Genomic DNA, 21,019 nt, shown 5'->3' with positions numbered 1-21,019 from the left:
GTATAATGCGGTAAAATAAAAATGAAGATAAAATAAAAACCTTTCCTGGAAAGACGATACTTTTGGCCTCCCTGCCCCAGATTTAGACTGCAGCAGTGGAGCAACAACCTCCTGGTGCATACAGAGGAATAGGGACTCATCATCCCCTTAAAGTAAACATCAGCAAGTCTATCAACACACTTAAGACATGAAACATCTTAGCCTCATCAAGGCCATGCTGATCTCTTCTTAAAAAGTAGCTAAAATTCTAACATGTCTATCGTGTCCCATCTCAGGTACAGCCATTAAAACCTGGATCCCTGAATATTAAACATCAACAATGAGGCACAAGCAGAAAGACCAGGATGTCGTTATGTTTCCAAACCTTTAATAAAATCAGTTTACTTTCCACTGATAACACTTTCTATGGTCTGGTATTAATAGCCAAATATAGGAAGATACAAATACTTAGCAAGGCAGCATGGTTTACAAAAAGTCCTCATCTGTGACAAAGTATGAAGCAAAACTAGAAGCATCATTTGAAATCGTATCACTTTGTGAGACACTTACTACAAAGTTTGCTCGGTGGAGGTGATGTTGGTATTTTCTTGATAATCCCTTCTGACCCGTAACCTTCTGCTGTACGTCATTACATTTGAAGCACAGGCATGATATGTTTCATTTAAAATACCACGACCAGAGACAAATATTAGCAGGTAAGAAATCATTTCAAGAGAACTATAAAGGACCGTTAACACTGGTGCACCTGCATACAATTATTAAGCAGTTAAATTGAGCATAAATTCATTAAAGTCCTTCCAGATCGTAGGTTCCAGTACAGCTCTCAGAGACCAGCCAGTTTGGATTTTGCGTAACTCGCCTACAGTGTTTTCATTCCTTAATATGAAAGTAATAACTGTATGAATACGTTTTGTCCTTCAACTGTGAGAAAAATGTTTCACATCATTACAATTCATTTCCAATGATTTCTTTGGCTTGCAGCAGAATGTTTGGTATGTTTTGCAGCACTTATGCTGAATATTGAACAAAGGCCGCCATTTTGGAAAAACAACACAACTGGTATTAAAAGGCACAATCCGTAATACAAGTGTAAACAAATGGGTAAACAAGAAAAGTTTAGAACTTGCGAACACTGTTTGAAATACAAAGATTTGAACAGAGGCCGTTAAATATGACAGCAAACAGTTAAGTAAAACACACTAAATGCCTTTACACATTATTTGAATAAAACAGTTTTTTAGCTGGTCAAAATTACATTACATTACATTACAGTCATTTAGCAGACGCTTTTATCCAAAGCAACTTACAATTCAGTATCTATCTACCGTAGGCGCAGCAGCTACGGGAGCAATTTTGGGGTTAAGTGTCTTGCTCAAGGACACATTGACATGAGACTAGCAGAGCAGGGGATTGAACCGCTGACCCTCTGATTGAAAGGCGGCCCTGCTCTCCTTTTAGCCACGGTCACCCAAAATGACAGATTGACGAAACCCTTTTTGATATCCTAAATTCAGTTTAAAATCCAGTCCAGGACCAATCCTTCAACACCATCTTAGAAACTTCTCAGTCCAAGTTCACAATGTTTATGTGCTGATTGATGCACTGTTGTGCTGCTCAAACTGAAAGCAAATCACATGACTGAGGTAGAACATTAATCTTAAACAAGAACATAATCGGTAAAATGATAATTTACTCGTTTTAATACTGTAATGACAAGAGTTAAACTACATTAGACATTTGGGTAATACTGCGACTGAACTCTACTCTGGCTCACAAAAAAAAAAAAAAAAACTTGGACTTGGCATATTTTCAGAGATGATTATATAATCAAGGTTTCCCCCGAGAGCATCTTGGCTGGAAAGGCGCACCAGTGAACGGGTCGTCCAGAGGTCTTCCTCCGATGGTCCAGGAATGCAGAGGCCCCACCGCTACCGACCCCACGGCGGCCTGCTGACCGATCCTGGAGACGACCCGGTGCACCGCCACCGGCTGCTGGAGCAGAGGCGCCTCCACGTGCAGAGGAGGGGCCCGGATACCGAGACACTGAGGACCAGGAGGAGAGGGTCCTGTGACCAGGTGACACTGTCTGCTGGTTTGAACCTGCGGTGTACCAGACTTAAATATGTGAGCGTTAGCGGGATCAGCTTTGGTGGTTTCCTGCCTCTTTCCAAACGGTGCCTGGAGGAACACATCAGAGGCGTCAGCGGGTTTTTGAGATGTAGAAGAGGAGGAGCTGCCGAGCGGCATCTTGCTTTCTGTTCCTGGCGTTTTAAACGGGGCCAGCTGGAAGACATCAGAGGGGACTGGGCTGACTGGGGCCTGGAACTGGGATACGTGGTTGACAGGTATGAACGGCAGGCTAGTGGAAGAAGCTGGTATTGTATGGTGCTGAATGGTGCTCTCATCTGACGGCAACATGTGTTTATCATAGACAAATGCAGCAGTCCTCAGCCTTTGATGCTCCTCAGTGAGCTGCACAGAAGCCACAGCCTGAGCAGCTGGCAGTGCGTTACTGTTGAGCTCCCTCTGCAGGTCTGTATGTGGAAAAGATGGGAGAATGTTCAGATATGAAGATACATGAAAGATTTACTGACTTCTGAATCTTATACATATCATATGAAATAAAAATATTTTGCCATCTATGATATTAACCACAGAAATGTATGATCAGGTATTTCATTTGTATTATTTACATGTGTGCAAGTAAAAATGGCAAAGGTGCAACATGTTCTAATGTTCTTTAAATATACATATCCTGTATTTGAAAGCTCAAATGGGTGATGTAAAAAATGTTTGAGGGCGATAGATATTTCAGAATTCCAATAACTATATATCGGTCAATATATATTTTTTACATAAACATGTTTGATAAATACCTTTTGAATTATTAAAGATTTGTGAACATGTATTGAATGGGACATTTAATAGTTGAAAAGAAAACGTGTCAGTGCTTGCTGGAGACAAACTATCTGCAATAAGATAATATTGTCTGATTTGTCACAAATGATCCTAACCCACTGAGTTACAGGTGTATCCCTGACTGTTGACTCTACTCTATTTAGTTTAACATGATAGCCTCTCGGAAGGTAAACAAAGATGGATCGACATTTTAATGGGGCATGAAGGTCTTACCTGAGTGGAATTAACCTGCTATATGAGCAGAATAAGAATTTGATTAGTGCATCACACAATTAAATCTGCCTTACTAGATTATGCTTAAAATAAACAAATCATTTACAAGATAATTTAAGCCCTTAGCATGTCACCCAAAGTACTTAATGCAGATACATTTGCACACAAGTCTGATGAGAGGAGATTAAAAGAGCACAACATCAAATTATCATAGCACTCCTTTAACGTCATCAGACTCACGATGGACTCTTCTGAAAACAAAAAAAAAAAGATAAAAATGTACTTAGCAGAACCAGAGATATTGTCTTCTTCCTTGACAAAACCTGGGGCCTACATTACCCACAATGCAACTCAAACAGCCGACAGTTCAGCTGAGATTCAGGTGTTACGCTAGTTGCGGCTAATAATGCAAATTTGTGTCATTTTCAGCCTGAGTTTGTGCAGCTTTGTGCAGCTCTCTGGTGCCACAAAAGGCTTTAACGTTTTTTTCACATACAAATACAGTAGCTACTCCCCAAGACCTGTAAACAGACTGTGTAAAAAAGGTGGAGTACAACAGTTTAAAGATCAGACGATGTCTGAAGCAAAGTTCAAAATGTGCAAAATACTTACAGTGCTGAAATGATTCCTTAAACACCATAAACCCAGTAATTTAACGTAAGTACTGTGTACTTTTGTTGAGTTACATCAACCAATATCCTGGACAACAAAGAAAACCTTACAATCAACACTCAACACGTTGACATTCACATTTGTATTTTATTTGCCATCCCTTTATAATTCTTTAATCATCTCACAAAAATAGAAGGAGCACACGATACCACAGCTCTGATGCAGGTTTTGGGCCGTAAAGACGAGAAGCTCTCAAAACACTCAATAGTATCAGATAATCGAGGGCTTTCATTTGTGGCAAAACAACGGAGAAAAGGAGGGGCTTCTGTTTCACACCGAGGACTAATCTCACTACCTGATGGCTTCACCGGTTACAACAGCACACTGGCGGCTACGGGGAGAAAGCTCGGAAGTTGCATAGGTTCAAACAGGAACGCCAAATGTTGTTCAGAGGAAGGATCGTAAAGATAAAAACTTTTGTGAGCCTTTAGTTAACCATGCAGCACCTACAGTAAATACACCTACGAGGAAGTTGCTTTGAAACCAGCAACTCCTCAAGTTTTCGCCATTTTTTTTTCAAAGACCAAAAATTGAAATCATGAGTTCTACACACAAAAAAACCCTCAAAATCTGAGGGGTAAAGGAATAACATTGAATTAGGACAGAAAAAAAGAGGTTTAAATTCATTATTGTGATCTTTTATCGTCAAAAAACAACAAATGTACTGATTTTGGCACTATTTTAGATTCTGAATTCTAACATTCCGTTTTGAGGTGATTTATCTTATACTGCAGGACTTCAGTCATTCAAAAAGGTAACTGCATTGTCTTAGTGTAATATATCTAACTAGCAAGTGGGAACCCATTAAGATTTGAAGGGACTATTTTAAGTAGATCTCACAAAAACAATCACTTCCTAAAATGACAAAATGAAAAAAAAAGTAGTGGAGGCGGTCTTCCCTTTTATCATGCATGCCAAATCATTTAGTTTGATCCTACAGAAACGTACATATTGCTGATTGGAGCTGATCTTTTTAAACCCTGCACAGCTGACTGAATGCTCAGTGTTGTGTCTCCAGATTCAACCTTCTCACACTTCACAGAGCCCCTCACACATTTACCTCTCAGACAAACTAAACTGCAATATGGAGCGCAGACTTGGGGAGCAGTAGGCCAAAACGTATCTAACTCTCAGATGTAGCTCTGACTTCCTGAGAGAATTTGGGGGGGGGGGGGGGCTGTGCTTTCAGAAGAGATTTTAATGACAACGCAACCGTCGCCATATTTGCAGCAAACAACAACACAAGTGGGCTACTGGAAAACACATCCAACAACTCTGACTCCACACACACATACATACTTATCATAACACTGTGTACCGACACACATGAACATAACATTCAACAACACTGCCATGCTTTTTGATATGAATTCTGTGATCACCAAAGCAGGTAAAGCAAAAGACAAAGCTTTACAGAGTACACGTTTCAGAAAAAGTTCTAGTTTAGCAATGAAACGGGACTAGGATTCAGAGGTTAAGCTCCCGCCTTCCGGAAAAGGGTTTTGAATAAAAATATAATCCTTCATCTGTCCGTGTAAACAAACGAAACACAGGCTCACTTTCTTTTCACAAAGGTAGAGGAGGTGGAATAAGACATGGGATTCAGCCTAATCTCCAGGTTGAACAAAGACTAGGATTTTAATTTACTGACAATAGTTGAATAGATATAACCAAGAAAAAGAAACTTTCCCAACACACAATTCCACAAAGAGGAATGAAATTATATATATATATATATATATATATATAGTATTCTTCAATATTATTCAGTGATTATGGTGTCAGAATCATAGATATTTTTTATTAAAGACTAATATTCATTTTTTACATTCATTCTCTAACACTCTATTCATATTAACATTTATTAACAGGAAAACAATGTCATATATATATATATATATATCCATATATATATATATAGATATATATATATATATCTATATATATATATATATATGGATATACGAGAGATTTAACAAGTAAAGCAATATGTTTTCCACAAGTAAAGCTTCATGACAATGACTTAATATTTACACGGGAAGAATAACCAATTCTCTGGTCTGGATAAGAGCCTGCAGGGGTCGCAGATATCTATTTACATAAATTAGGAGTGAAAAAATGGCAGGAATGTAGGAAGGATTGCACAATGCGGAATGAATGCTTGCATTGATATTCAAACAAAAAGTGCAAGTGAGTGAAAATCATTTTTAAAATGCCATATTAGACTGTTTCTGTTGGTGCCAATTTTGTTTTTTACCTGAACAGCCGTTAATGGTCTAGCTCTAGACAAACACTACTGCATTTCTACTATATCCTATTACGGCTTATTATTCAAATTATTGTCATGATTTCATGCATTTTCTATTGATATGGCACACTGCTATAAACACTGTTAAATGACTCTGATTTGTCATTTAATTCCAAAACAACCTATTGCTCGCCTCAAGGATGAAATCAAAAACACGATCAAAATAACAGCAAATGAGAACGGGTCCTCATTTAAAAAAGTTCAGTTTGTCTGTTAGACATTTAAATATTTTGAGTTTAGCTGATATACTTTCTGCACCAGTCAGCAGTTTATTTACAGATTATTATATGGCACTTCACCGTTTATCACAATGGAGTATGGTGGTTATGGCCAGTTTGTTTCCAGATTTGGGTTTTTCAGTCTAATCTATGAGGCTTTAAACTGTTAAAGATAGATCAGGTAACATTTATGCTACTGTGCAAATCAGGCTACATGACTAAGTTTCCCTTTTAAAGAAGAAATAAACTGACCGTATTTCAACCAATACGGTCATTCAACTTTTCCATGGTTCCTACTTTAAAATGTGCAAATAAATCTGGGGAGAATTCAAAAAGGCAAACAACAACAATTTCACTTGTGCACGATAATAACTACAACCACTTATAACTATATGCCTATTGCACATTACAACAATGATCTTCTATTGTTTCGCTATTAGACATAATGCAATATTGCTCAAACAAACTGGATTGTAATACTACATCCTGATTGACGGAGAGAGATGTACTGGTTAATGTTTGGAGAGGATGATGTTAGTGTATTGGCCACTTTTTAAACCAATGGACGATACATGAGACTACAACAAAGAGATGTGAGTGAGAGGGTGAGAGATGAAAAGTGAAGAGAAGCCAGATAATGCAGTTGATGCGGCGGAGAGGACAGGTATGAAGAAGCACTGAAAGGCGAAGGACGTTTCTACTGTCGGAACTAGAATGGAGATGACAGCCGGGGGGCGGGCAGGAAGCTAGCTATGACAACAGTGTTGATTGCTGTTATGCTATGCCAGTCTATAATCCAGTGTTATAGCCTCTACGGGGGGGGGGGGGGGGGGGGGGGGGGGGGGGGGGGCGTCTACAAGTCGATGAGCTGGTCCACCAGCAGCATGGGGCGGGCCAAGCTGGGCAGGCTGGATTCAGAGCCGCCACTGTTACTGCGCGAGTGGCCTCCTGAAACTGGCCGGCGAGACGAATACAGGCAAACAGAGGGGGGGGGGAGAGCAGGAGTCACGATAAGCACACAGAGCAGTCAAGGAGGGGAAGAGAGGGAGAGAGAAAAAGAGAGAGGGCAGAATTTACCCATTTACCTCTACTGGTTTAAAAACATTCTGAGGATGCAAAAACAGTGCAGGCACCTGATCCTGTTATCAGTAGGTTTTACAACTTTATTCATTACTTAGCAAATCAGCATGCGACTGGGGGAAAACCCCAGTAAAGAGCCAAACACTGTGTCTTTAATCCTAAAGACCAACGTGACCCACCTGCACCTCCGGGGTGGAGAACGTAAAGACTTACCTTGGGAGTTCTTGCGGCCTGTGACGGGAATCGGATCAAACTCGTCCTCTGTGCCTCCCTCTGCTGTGGGCTGCTGGGGCTCAAAGTCTGAGATCAGGAGAGACGAGTCTGCAGACGAAAGAAGAAAGGTGGGTCGTTGAAAAAACAAAACAAAAAAACAATTGTGACAGAAAAAGTTAGGAGTGAAAAGTTTGGAAAAAAGAGCATTGTGGTTGATTAAAAAGACGATTAATTATATTAAAGCATTGCAGAGTAGACGCTTCATCCATAAATAGTTTAGGCCAACAACAATAACACTCAACACCTTCATCACCATGATAAACATTTTCATAAAAATCAGCAGTTACTGCAAAACCACATCGGAAGCTCTCCAGTTTGATGAGATATTAGGAGGAGAGATCAGCAGTAATTAGGATCATGCAGCTGGTGCACACTGATTCAGAGCTGGCGCTGTCAACAGCAGTCAAATGCCTTCGTTCACCAGCCAAGAAGCTAACGCTGAACCACAGCTGTGGAGCTCTCAATGTGGGACACACATTGTGGGTATTCCATTAAAAGAAGCACTCTGCTATTTAAAAAAAAAATAAGTTATTAACTATTACCATCCCTCTATTGTACACAGGAAAACCATTATAGTGAGTGGATGAAGTTTATAATTGTATTTACTTGCATTTAATGTTGAAAATGTATGAAGTTATGTCATACGTTTGTCAAGGTGAATTTGTTAAGATGATGAAAAATCTCCTGCTGACACCCAGTGTTTTACAAATTCCAGCTTGCTGCACAAAATAATAAAGTAATCTAAGTAATTACAACTTCAACATCTCAAGGAGTTTGAAAGTTGATGTAGTTTCTGAAGTTTACTTTGGAGTTTTTCTGCCCTCTAGTGTTGTCCAGCTCAAATGAAATTCATTTGTTTGCCTATCAGAGCATGAATATCAGCTCTGTAGATCAGGTGTTCTCATTCGAGGAAAAATAAAAATCAGAAACCAAAAAGGGAGAAATTCGTATTCGTATATTTTTGGGTTTCATGATGGCACCTTCTATCTTTGCATTGATTCATTGGAATACCATTCGCTATCTGTCCAGATCACTGGAGAACTTGATTTGATAAAACACAAGAGCCACAGAGCTTGAACTACAACAACTAATTAGCTTTCCTTTGCTGTCTTTAGACCCTTAGCTTGCTATCGGTGGCTAAGTCCTTACCTGCTACAGGCTGTGCACAGTCTCCAGACAACAGACTGAAATCATCCAAAGCAGAGGCGGCGGAGGTGGGAGCAGAAGAGACGGAGGAGGCGGCACTGCTCGCTGCTGGAGGGGCGGACGGACCAGAGAGCAGAGAGCCCAGGAGAGAGTCGTCTGTGGTGAGAGGGTCTGCAGCCGGTCAAGAGAAGCCAGGTGGACAGAAAACAGGGTAACGCTTAGTTCAGTAGTGATTCTAAGAACCATGCACTAAGCCTCTGACTTAGGTCACTGCTACTAGTTACAAATATGTACACACACACACACACACACACACACACACACACACACACACCTTTTGCAGAATCTTCCACGGAGCCCCCGAAGGGATCGGACAATGACAAGAGGTCGGGAAGCATGAGCGAAGATGTGTCTGGAGATTTGAGTCCTTCAATCAGCTTCTCTGAAGGCAATGAAGAATTAAGACACAATAAAGGAGACGTACTTTAGCAAAGTGCAATAACAATATCAGCTGATGCGAAAAAGTAAAAGGCTCAAAGTGAAATACTGCCAGTGTAGTGGACAGACAGATGACTACGGGCTAAAGGAGGGTGTTCAAAGACCAGGTCTGGTTTGGAGCCAGACTGGCTGTTGATCATGTACCTGATGTTACGACCATGTTATAGCATCATTTATTCATTTTACTAACAATTAATGAGGATAATCAACACATACGTTTTTAAAACATTGAATTAAATACTATGTATCATGATTTTAATTGGACAATATATTTTATATATAAGTAATTTGATTATACAAATGCGTATTTGTGTGTAATATGGATCCACGGAGAGAGGTATTTACCTGGTGCATCTGACAGGTCGAGGATACCAAAAGGATCCGGGACAACCAACAGTGAGGCTCCTGAATCCACATCAAGAATAGTTGATGGTCTTTCAACTACGAAACAAAGACTTAAAATCCATTACGAAGTCCAACAATGAGTCTAAAAATGCATTAGGGCAGGAAGCAGATTTTATTACAAATGGTTCAAACTTGGCTTAAGTATTTCATATTTTAGGCCAATTCTAACTATTAATACCAAGTGTGTCTTTGTTATCTGTAGCCGGTATTACAAAGAAAAACTATGGGTGCCTTAAATCCAGTTTTCCAATTAATTCACACGTCTACATAAACACAGCAATTCCTTGAGTGCGTTTTTATCACTCCAACAAACTTTATTAGCGCTCTCTTGAATATTTCTAGACTGAATGAGACTCTAAGCAACAGTGCTACCTAAGACAGTATATGAGCAAATCAATTATTGAACTTTTCCTTCTTGTTAAAGAAAACATTTGCTACATTTGCTAAGTACAGCAGCAGTAGCATCAGAACTCTTTACATTAACGTCATTAGAGTAATGTCATTAAAATGTTGCGTTTCCTTCGTTCTGACCAAACCCTTTTATTTTATTTACGTGATGCACAATTGGCAGCTTGCTTTTGAAAGCCTCTTAAAGCCATCAGAGTAATGGATCAGGTGCATTAACAGGTTCACATTACATTATATTCCTTCAGACTCGCATAGTAAAATGCATTATGTGGCATCAGTACAACAGTGAGCATTGAAGTGGGGAACAACTAATGAAGATATCTTTACTGTAAATCTCAGTCTGAGCCAAAGAATTGTGGTAACAAGCGCTCAGTACTGTCGAGGACAAGATATGGAAATTTGAACAAATGTTTGTAAAGACCAATCATCAAATGCTTCCACAACTAGCATCTAATTGGTTTAAAGTTAAACAAAATATTGTTTTCCACAGTTTAACAAGATTAAATTCCTATTATGTATTTGTTTGCACCAGACTGTGGTTACCTGCTTTCATTAGGTGTTTCAAGCTTTCTCACACTTATTGTATAATGACTTAAATAAATCCAAATACACATTACCATTACATAACAATTTAAAGAAAAAATAGCTTTTTATTAAATATATTTGTAGACAACCTAAAGGGAAACAATGTGACATACCAGTATCTTGGGGTGTATCATCCACAGTTGAGGCCTGCAGGCCTGGTATCAACTCCTCTGAGGATGATGGCTCTATTTCTGAAGGTAGGTCTGAAAAAAAAAAAAAAGAAGGAAATTCAGTTATTAACAGTTTAAACATATAAAAAATACGACACATATTCATGGTACTATACACGGTAGTACTCATAACAGTACCAGTAGGCTTTTTGTCCTCCATTCTGAATTCCTCTACAGTGAGGTTGGAAAAGTTGTCATCGTCAAAAGGGTTCCACGTGGGTTGTGTTGGGGTGTTGATGGCATCGCCGGATGCAAGAACAGTGGAACTATCTTTGTTTTGGTCCTGATCTGCGTCACCAACACCAAGCTCAACAAGCTGGGCGGTGCTTGGTTGAGATGCAAGTGATCTACGGGTAAAAATACGCACAGAATATTATAAAAAAAAAAAACACCTGGTCACTTGAATTTGAGCTGTTCTTTAGGTTTATGGCAGTACTTACTGGTTGAGGGCAGCGTCTCCGTCAGCTCCTTGAGGCTGCAGTAAGGAGTCGCTCACTGGAACTCCAGTAACGCTGCTCGCTGTGGTGTCACTCGGTGTGCGTTGGTGGCTTCGCTCTTCAGTTGTCTTTGGAGAAGCAGGAGGAGTCTGATGGAGGGACAGCAAAAACACAGGAGATCAAGACATGTGTTTACATCTTAGACACAAATCCACAAGCCATGTTATTAACTTTTTTTATTTCAATCACAGCCACATATATTGGAGGCAAAAAGTCTCAGAACAAAGAAACAGAAAAGGAACTAAATTACTTGGAATGTTAATATTATTACAATATTTTGATACCTAAGGAACAATGTAAACAATAGATGGATAGGTGGATGAAGAAACCACCAGGCCATGCCACTTAAACCATTACTGTCAAATAAAAAAGGGAAAAATCAATTCTGACAGCTCTCCAGAGATGAAGACGTTCAGCACTGGTTGAAGCTGGACGGTGAGCAGAAGGCTACTTACCGTCTCAGCAGCTTTTTGGCTGATCTCAGTGGAGGCGGGCTGAGCCTGGGCCGCTGATGGCTGAGTCATCTGCTGCTGCTGCTGAGATATGGGCGTCTGACCGGAGGCCGGTTTGCTCGGTGAAGGCTGAGCCGCTGGCTGCTGAGCCTGCTTGCGCCGAGCCGGGCGTTGAGGTGGAGCCGGGCTCGATGGAGTCTGAGCTGCCTGCTGGGAGGTGGCGCTGACCACAGAGGGAGGTGTGGTCTGCTGCTGGACTGTTGGCTGTGCTTGCTGTTGGATGTCAGCCTTGGTCACTGGTGACACGACTGCTGCTGTTGCTGTAGCTGCGGCTGGCTGCAACGGCTGTCACACAAAGATGTATGACAGAATCGGATGTCACTCATTAAGTTACAAACCACCGTAACTAAATTAGTGCTCCAGGTCCTGTATTTATTTGTATTTAGTCTGGTCAGTGTAATTGGTCCGTATGTACCTGCTTCTGTGGAGCCACAGCCGGAATTGCATTGTTTTGTGACTGGACAAGTGGCAGAACGGAAGTCTGTGCCTTCTGTGACTGCAGAGCTGCAGCTGGCTGAGAGAGGTTTAAGCTGACTCCTGTGGGATGTTAAAAAGAGCACAGACTACAAATTACTCAGGAAACGCAGAGAAACATCTCATACAGATGCACAACAATGTATAAATCAAGCAACATTAAAAGGTTATCAGAGCATTTCAATCTGTTAAATGCTGATAAAAGACATCAAAGTGATTTGTAACAGGTACAGCAACTGATATCCACAGAAGCAGCGCATCAGAGTGTGGAGAAAATCATTACATAATCACTGTGGTTAGACTGCTTTAAATTACACAAGTCTTAACTTGCATCTGTTCCTGTTGAGAATTGCGGTACTCGTGTGTGCACAAAAGATTAGAGGGATTCCTGTATCTTTATTCAAGAGCTCAGTTTCTTTTCCCTACAACGGATATGAGAATAAGGTCGGAGCGCTGCACGTACCCACAGGCTGAGCTGCACCACCTGGGAGATTAGCCCGCTTGCGAGGGGTGAGAGCAGCCGGCTGGATGGGTAAGATGCCAGCCGCGGGCTGGGTATGGGCTGCTTTGGGCCTCTGGCGAGGGGTGATGGAGGTTTCAGTGGTGGGAATTGGATCAGTCAGTCTGGCAACACAGGGAGCATGTCGGCCTTCTTGGTAATCACGGCAAAATTTTTTAATGAGTATCAATACTGACTGTGTCTAATTTCTTCCACAAAATGTCGTGTTACAACAACTTTAATGGTGACACCATGTAAAGCGGGTCATGCTTGCCTGGGTTTAGCCTGGTTCTTCTTTGCTGCTGCAGCCTCACTCGCTTTGATTGGCTCAGGAAGTTTAGAAGGAATTGTAGAATTCTGGTTTATGGAAAGAAAAATCTTTTAAGAAATGGAATTTCCTTAAGACAGCATTATCAATGACGGTACAGAAACAATGACAATGAAAACTTCCTGCAGTTGGCAATAACAAAGAATATCATCAGTGCTGACGAGCATTTTTTCAGTTTGTAACTGATGAGTTAGTGCAGATGTGACAACTGGTTGGTCAGGCAGACAGCCCGTAGCAGATTCCACTGATACCACATGAAAATCGATTGCTGATGAGGGAAAGCAAAGCATTTCCAAATATTTCAGCTGACGCTGGTGCTGAGAGACACTGACCTTCACATTCTGGACAGGACAGGTCCGCTGAGCTAGTTTAAAAGCAAAAAAGGACACCTGGTAGATATCTGGCCTTTTGTCTGGGTCAGGCTCCAGCATGTACCCTGAAAAAAAACACCATGAAGAAACAAGACAGCGTGACTCAGAAAGTGTGGAATTATAAATGTCAGTATTCACACACAAGTGCACACCTTTGTGAAAACATGAATTAATGTTTAAGGAGGACTAACGAATGAGGCAGTGAAGATCATAAGAGTAGCGCGAGTTGTCTGGAATGGTGAAGCTGCCGTCACAGATGGCCACCTGGCTTTCACCAAAGGGCAGAGTGAAGAAGCACACTTTGTAGAGCAAACAGCCCAGCGCCTGGAGAAGACATCACATGATCGCCCCGTCACACCAAACAAACACAGGAGGAGGTGGTTAATAAAGAATATCAACAACACACAGAAAGTCACACAACAAATAGCTTTTCCTCTCTAAATACCAGCGGATGTAATGTTAAAAACTATGTATTCAGTTAGCAACTTTTAGGTTCACAAGGTAGACCAAAATCAATACAGTGATCATGTTTTACATCAATGGAGGCTACGGTGTTTTAAAAGATGTATATACAGTGCTGTGAAAAAGTATTTGCCCCCTTCCTGGTTTCTTATTGTTTCGCATATTTGTCACACTTAAATGTTTCAGATCATCAAACAAATTTTGATATTAGACAAAGATAACCCGAGTAAATACAAAATGCAGTTTTTAAATGATGATTTAATTTATTAATGGAGAAAAGCTATCCAAACCTACTTGGCCCTATGTGAAAAAGTAATTGCCCCCTAAACCTAATAACTGGTTTTGCCACCCTTGGCAGCAACAATTGCAATCAAGCGTTTGCGATAACTGGCAATGAGTCGTTCACATCGCTGTGGAAGAATTTTGGCCCACTCTTCTTTGCAGAATTGTTTTAATTCAGCCACATTGGATGGTTTTCGATCAGAAACGGCTTGTTGAAGGTCATGCCACAGCATCTCAATCAGATTTAAGTCCAGACTTTGACTAGGCCACTCCAAAACCTTCATTTTGCTTTTGTTGAGCCATTCAGAGGTGGACTTGCTGGTGTGTTTTGGATCATTGTCCTGCTGCACAACACAAGTGTGCTTGAGCTTGAGGTCACGAACCGATGGCCGGACATTCTCATTCAGGATCTTCTGGTAGAGAGCAGAATTCATGGTTCCATCAATTATGGCAAGTTGTCCAGGTCCTGAAGCTGCAAAGCAGCCCCAGACCATCACAATACCACCAGCATGTTTGACTGTTGGTATGATGTTGTTTTTATGAAATGCTGTGTCAGTTTTACGCCAGATGTAACGGGACACACACCTTCCAAAAAGTTCAACTTTTGTCTCGTCAGTCCACAAAATATTTGCCCAAAAGTCTCGGGGATCATCAAGATGTTTTTTGGCAAATGTGAGACGAGCCTTTGTGTTCTTTTTGGTCAGCAGTGGCTTTCGCCTTGGAATTCTCCCATGGGTGCTATTTGTGCCCAGTCTCTTTCTTATTGTTGAATCATGAACACTGATCTTAACTGAGGCGAGTGAGGCCTGCAGTTCTTTAGATGTTGTTCTGGGGTCTTTCCAGACTGATTCATGTCAGTTACCTTGTTTCTCATCTGTTCTTGAATTTCTTTACATCGCGGCATGATGTGTTGCTTTTTGAGATCTTTTAGCCGACTTCACTTTGTCAGACAGGTTCTATTTAAGTGATTTCTTGATTCAACAGGTCTGTCAGTAATCAAGCCTGGGTGTGGATAGTGAAATTGAACTCAGCTTTCCAAAAAATCACAGTTGATCCATGATTTATCAAGGGGGGGAAATTACTTTTTCACATAGGGCCAAGTAGGTTTGGATAGCTTTTCTCCCTTAATAAATTAAATCATCATTTAAAAACTGCATTTTGTATTTACTCAGGTTATCTTTGTCTAATATTAAAAAAAATGTGATGATCTGAAACATTTAAGTGTGACAAATACGCAAAACAATAAGAAACCAGGAAGGGGGCAAATACTTTTTCACAGCACTGTATATATATATACACACACACACAATGCATGTGTTACTGCTTCATTAGCACTTCTGCACCTGGGTCATGACTATCACAGAAGTCTGTCCTCCTCACTCACCCAGACATCAGCTTTTGTGGTGATGATTTTGTTATTGTAGAGGTTCACCATCTCAGGAGCACGATATGATAAAGTGGTGTACCTGAAAAGAAACAAGAATAGATCAGTGAGTATAAAACAGGACAAAATGAGTTAAAAAACTGACTGGCCTACACATTATTATGTGCTCATAGACACACATGAATACCATTGAAAGCAGAGAATTTATACATTACAAATGTAAGTTTGCATCAAACAAAGCCTAACAGTGCTGTGCAGAACCCTGCAGTCTATTTGAAGTATGAGTTGAACGATTCAATTAGTCTATAAAATGATAATAAATCTGCTCATGAATGAAAAAAGTTTCTGTGCAGCCATAACTAAAAGGAGTGCTTATGAATGAGAGCGGCAAATATCTAAGAGGCACAAACTTCTTGATCTCTTCCTCCACGACGGCCACTCCTTCAGTCTGCGGGCTCTGGAACTTGTTGGTGGCGCTGCCAAAGTCACACAGCACATAATGACCCTTGTCGTGCAGGAGGATGTTCTCCACCTGAAGATATGTAGGAGAGAGATGAGACTCACACACAGTCACATAGAGCAACATGGGGGTCATACATGAAAAGGACCCCGTTAGGAGGTGGCGCAGTACTTGATCCATTCTGCCAAACCAAACACAGGGGTTTCCTGCCTCCTGCAACATGTACACTGCAGACAATGATGAATACTGCTGCCTTTACTGTCCTGTCCTGTCCTGTCCTACACACTGCAGAGCATTTCACAGGAGAACAACGGTAAAATTGTGTCACCTTAAGGTCTCTGTGGATGATGGGTGTCTTGCGCTGGTGTAGGCGAGAAACAGCATCGCAGGTGTCACAGAAGATCTGCAGCACCTCCGCCTCAGTGAAGCCGGTCTGCAGCCTCTGATTCATCAGATTGACCACCTGGCCCCCTGCAAAACAATATCCAGTTACACACAAAGAACAGGGACACGGCGTCACCGGTGTATGAATGAGCCTGAACTTGGGTGTGTTATTCTTTCAAAACGCCGATATTGTTCATATCATTCTGAAACTGTTACCCAAACTCCAAATTCCTTTAATAATTCAAGCTCATTGGCCTTTCAGCACTAACCCTTGCAGTAGTCCATGAGTATGAGGACCTCCCATACATCCCTCGATCCCATAGCCGTAATACTGGAGTCCAGGTAACCGACGATATTCTTGTGACCGACGAGGTCTTTCTACAAGGACACAAACACACGTTCAAGAGCGTCAACAAACGGCTGTTCATCAAGTGTGAACCAAAAAGCACAACGTCTGCAAAGCTGTTGCAACGTGACCGGTGAAGCAAATGGAAGCATTTTACACCGACATGATTTTCTACTTTGCATTTATTATTCTGTAAAGATTCCACAGAAGTGGCAAAATTAAATCTGACATACGACAAGTTTTAATACCATAAATTATTTAATTCTATCTGGTTATTGTTTAGTGATGCAGTTTGAGGCCATAACCTGCAGAGGGAGCTGGAAGAGAAAGCTGAAAATCAGCAACCCATTAGGTAATGAAAAAATGTCAAGTACTGCGCCTGAGGTGAAGCACCGTCCGTCTGTCTGTCTGTCTGTCTGTCTGTCTGTCTGTCTGTCTGTCTGTCTGTCATGTGCATATGTGTGTAAGAGAGCGAGAGAGCGAGAGAGAGAGAGAGAGAGAGAGAGAGAGAGAAAATTGGATAGAGAGGTAAAGAAAACATGTCATGTGATGAAGAGGAATGACACACCAGAGATCCTCTTTAAACCAAATGTTCGGGCCCGTCAGTGCTGGTTTCAAAAGCAAAACAAGGACCTTAGTTGTTAGAAAGTACCGCATGTGATTCTGTTGAATGTTTATACAATCAGCCATGTTTTTGTAAATGACCATCCATTGCTGCCTCCCTTCCTTCCTGAGTGGTACTTCAGACAGAGAAGAAACATTCTTTGTTTGAGCTAACTGAACGTAGGAATCCTGCAACACAAAATGCTTCAAAAACCAACTCTTTTGATAGAATATCTACATATTGTGATAAGCTACCATGACATGCATGTCTATTATACACATACACGTCAAGAGGTCAGGCAATACAGGGGTAGTCTTCCATTTTATCAGCATGTGATCCATATCTACATTAAATTTATAGCAGGAAGACATTCAGTTCAATGTTATGTTATACAAGCAAACAGACAGGAATTTGGCAAAGACCCCATAGTGGAAAAACTAAAACGTTTTACCAATCTCAACAATGAATGCTTCAAAAAAATAACATGATATTCATACAAATAACCACCTACAACTCATTCCACAATAGCTTGCAGGGGGAGAGCACAACATGCAAGACAATACTATGAAAACAAAAACAAAGCACACCAAGAACCAGATGAATAAATACGCTGCTGCAGGCTCGGTGTGTTCTCAGCACTTCTTAGTCAGTCTTGAGACATTACATTACATTACAGTCATTTAGCAGATGCTTTTATCCAAAGCGACTTACAATTCAGGATCTATCTACACACCGTAGACGCAGCTACGGGAGCAATTTTGGGGTTAAGTGTCTTGCTCAAGGACACATTGACATGAGACTAGTAGAGCAGGAGCCGGGGATTGAACCTTTGACACTCTGATTGAAAGGCGGCCCTGCTCTCCACTTAGCCACGGTCACCCCATCTATCTATCTATCAACCGGCTTCAGGTTCATAGACGAAACACGTGGCGGCCTTGAATCTAGCACTCGGCTACTTTGAGAGAGATCAAACACAAATACAGCAGGAGTACAAAGGGAAACAGGAAGCGACTCATTCCTTAAAAGAGATGAGTATGCAAGTCCATGCTGGAAGGGACTGAGTCACTTTGAGAGAATAGAGAACTTGCATGTGTGGATTTATTGGAAAGTTCAGGCACAATTTTAAGTTTCACTTTGTTTAGTAGTGGCCTTCACACAGTATGTGATGTCCCTTAGAATAATCACATGAGCTTAGGAGGGAGAACAAGCAGAAATATTGAACCTCAGCCACTCACCATTATTTGAATCTCGCATTTGCACACCTGCAGATCATGCTCGTTGTTGACATACATCCTCTTCAAGGCGCAGCGCACCCCTTGATTTGTTCGCACGAGGAACACGATTGCGAAACCACCTGCAGGATCGAAAAAGAGATGCTAGACATATCACACTACAAGATTATTACAAGATTACATCACAGTCAATACAACATTTGAAAGATGAAAGCATCACAACATTCTCACAAGTTTTCCTTTTTGGAAATATAGCTGACACACTCATTTTTACACCCAATTAATGCCACAACTGTTGCAATCTGTGTCCATGTAGCTGTACGTCAATACAATCAGGAACAAATGGCGCAGCCTTATAGCGTTATGTATTAGTCATGTCATTGCTGCAGGGTTTTACATGAAGGCCAAACCATCTGGTATAGCTCAGACCGCAAATTCACTTTGCAGAGTTTAGTTGTGACAGAGTCATCAATTTCAGGCAAGCATCGCGGCTTATACTGCATCCTCAACTTGACACGGGTGAAATGCTATGGTGTGGCACAGTAGCACTATAAATCGGCAAGAGATACCCATGAACATGATTGCAGGCTGAGGGTTTGCATCAATACCAATGATAATACTGTAATAGGAGACGTAATTACCGCAGCCTTTGTGGGTAATAAGATTAGTAGCTTATGTTCAATCAAAAGTCAGAGTTAGGGAATATCCAGAGGTAAGAACATCACTGCAAAATTGTCTTATTCAATATTTATACTGTACTAGATGCTCTTGGTACACATAATGTTCAAAACACTACAAATAGAAATGTAAGAATAACAAAAAGATTGTTTAAAATGATGAATAGCATGAAATGTGTACAGGCCTCCAATTCAGCATCAGTAATCTACCACCACTTTCATTGTACACCAAATCTTCATTTATTAATATTAAAAAGGCATCGAATAACCGCTGTCCGGCACCAGGTAGGTCTCCAACTCCATGAATCACACTTGTGAATCATAAAACAGCTAACAGGAAACTGTTAGTCAGAGCACAGCTAACAGAAAGCAGTGGGCCTCTTTTATTTTTGTTGAGTATTCATGTATCCAAGAAACATAGATGCAAAGCTGCATAATTCCTGTAGGGATGGAATAAGGCTATACATCCCTGCTCGGTCACGTGACTCATGCATGTGGCTTGCAGGGCATACATCATACTCATGAAACTATATAAAGGGGGGCCAAAAACAAACAAATCCTTCTCACCTTCAGCAATGATCTCCTCAACAGTAACTTGGTGCCGACCGATAGTGAAGGCTCTGCCGATGAAATTTCCGCCAGCATGACTGGACCCTGAGCTGCCACCTCCTCCTCCAGAACCGGGCCCAGAGCTCACCAACTCCCGACGAGAATCGAAGAACTTCCTCATGTTGGCGAATTGACCAGGAGTATTTTGCGGCTTCAATCTCACACACGCGCGGATAAAGTGCTTGGTTCCTGTGCAGTGGATTATTGCACTGATATATAACGCAGGTCAGATTGTAAACCTGGAGAATTCGACGCTTCAAGCAAGTCTATTTGCAACCTTTTAAAACATGCAGTGATGCCTTTTTTGTCACTTATGATGTTGAGACAACACAGATTTTTTTTGGTGGCAAATTTCCCATTTGCTTGCCAACACAGGCCAGTTGGTGATAGCTAGAGCGGTTGCGACTAGCTGTTATGTAAGTGAGTTAACACCACCCAGGAGGCTAAAGCATCTCTGGAGAAAGTATTTCTTTAGCTATCCATCCAGCTGTTCACGGTCGGCTGCTGCTGCTGATAACACAAGGTCCTTCTCCATCTCGTGTAGCCATTACCAAGCTAGCTCAGTGCTAGCTACTTACGCGCTATGACATTTCGTGTAAGGTTATCCAGGTTATCCTCTGAAGATAATGTCTCCGGGTGCGATGTATCCGACGTCTAACTCGTGTGATAGCGTTCCCCAAAAAAATCTTTCCATCCTCAGTCAAGTGAAGCAACCGTTAGACGGCACATAGCTGCCTGTCCAGCTATTTAATTGCTCCCATTTACATTAAAGCTGTGATTTTTAGTAAGCTAGCGCATTAGCGCGATGCAGCCTTTTATCAACACATATAAAGCGCAGAGTCTTCAGGAAACTGAAGCCACCGTCTGTTGCGACTTGAAATGAGAAACCATATAATATGACATCTACCAAAACATTAGGCAGAGGTTTCAACCCAGCAGCCTAATCTCTGCAACCACAGCAATCTTTGGCTGCCCGCGATATCGCAACATCCTAGCTGTTGCT

At 41.2% G+C, this 21,019-nt stretch overlaps 1 protein-coding gene across 2 annotated transcripts; it reads right to left on the bottom strand.

Annotated features, from left to right (window-relative positions):
- Positions 1–327: 327 nt before the first annotated feature.
- LOC137868972 (AP2-associated protein kinase 1-like) lies at positions 328–21,019 on the bottom strand. 2 transcript variants are annotated; one of them, XM_068706032.1, is made up of 20 exons: positions 19,975–21,019; positions 18,734–18,852; positions 16,818–16,926; positions 16,493–16,635; positions 16,115–16,236; positions 15,705–15,786; positions 13,768–13,900; positions 13,538–13,641; positions 13,152–13,234; positions 12,842–13,002; positions 12,320–12,441; positions 11,848–12,189; positions 11,336–11,481; positions 11,034–11,242; positions 10,839–10,928; positions 9,673–9,768; positions 9,164–9,271; positions 8,833–9,000; positions 7,624–7,731; positions 328–2,534 (listed from the first exon to the last, which is right to left on the bottom strand). In XM_068706032.1, the coding sequence occupies exons 1-20, from the start codon at positions 20,135–20,137 to the stop codon at positions 1,828–1,830; spliced, it is 3,315 nt and encodes a 1,104-aa protein (XP_068562133.1). In that variant the 5' UTR covers positions 20,138–21,019; the 3' UTR covers positions 328–1,827. The 2 variants fall into 2 exon arrangements, with proteins under 2 accessions (XP_068562133.1, XP_068562134.1); XM_068706033.1 differs by lacking the exon at positions 328–2,534 and adding an exon at positions 7,157–7,284.

Source organism: Cebidichthys violaceus, unplaced genomic scaffold (assembly GCF_023349555.1).
Source record: "Cebidichthys violaceus isolate CVI_PGR_0920_01 unplaced genomic scaffold, fCebVio1.0.p SCAF_12, whole genome shotgun sequence".
Classification (NCBI taxonomy): domain Eukaryota; kingdom Metazoa; phylum Chordata; class Actinopteri; order Perciformes; family Stichaeidae; genus Cebidichthys; species Cebidichthys violaceus.
The sequence above is the reverse complement of the archived record's forward strand: the minus strand, read 5'-3'. Positions and strand labels throughout refer to the sequence as shown.

What these genes read in the sequence shown, in the direction of transcription:
- LOC137868972 (XM_068706032.1), bottom strand. Translation starts at nt 20,137, where the DNA reads ATGAGGAAGTTCTTCGATTCTCGTCGGGAGTTGGTGAGCTCTGGGCCC. An exon ending in TGGTGCAGCTCAGCCTGTGG is followed by an intron (nt 12,442 to 12,841) that starts GTACGTGCAGCG and finishes AACATCCCACAG; the next exon opens with GAGTCAGCTTAAACCTCTCT. An exon ending in AGGCCGCAAGAACTCCCAAG is followed by an intron (nt 2,535 to 7,623) that starts GTAAGTCTTTAC and finishes TTCCACATACAG; the next exon opens with ACCTGCAGAGGGAGCTCAAC.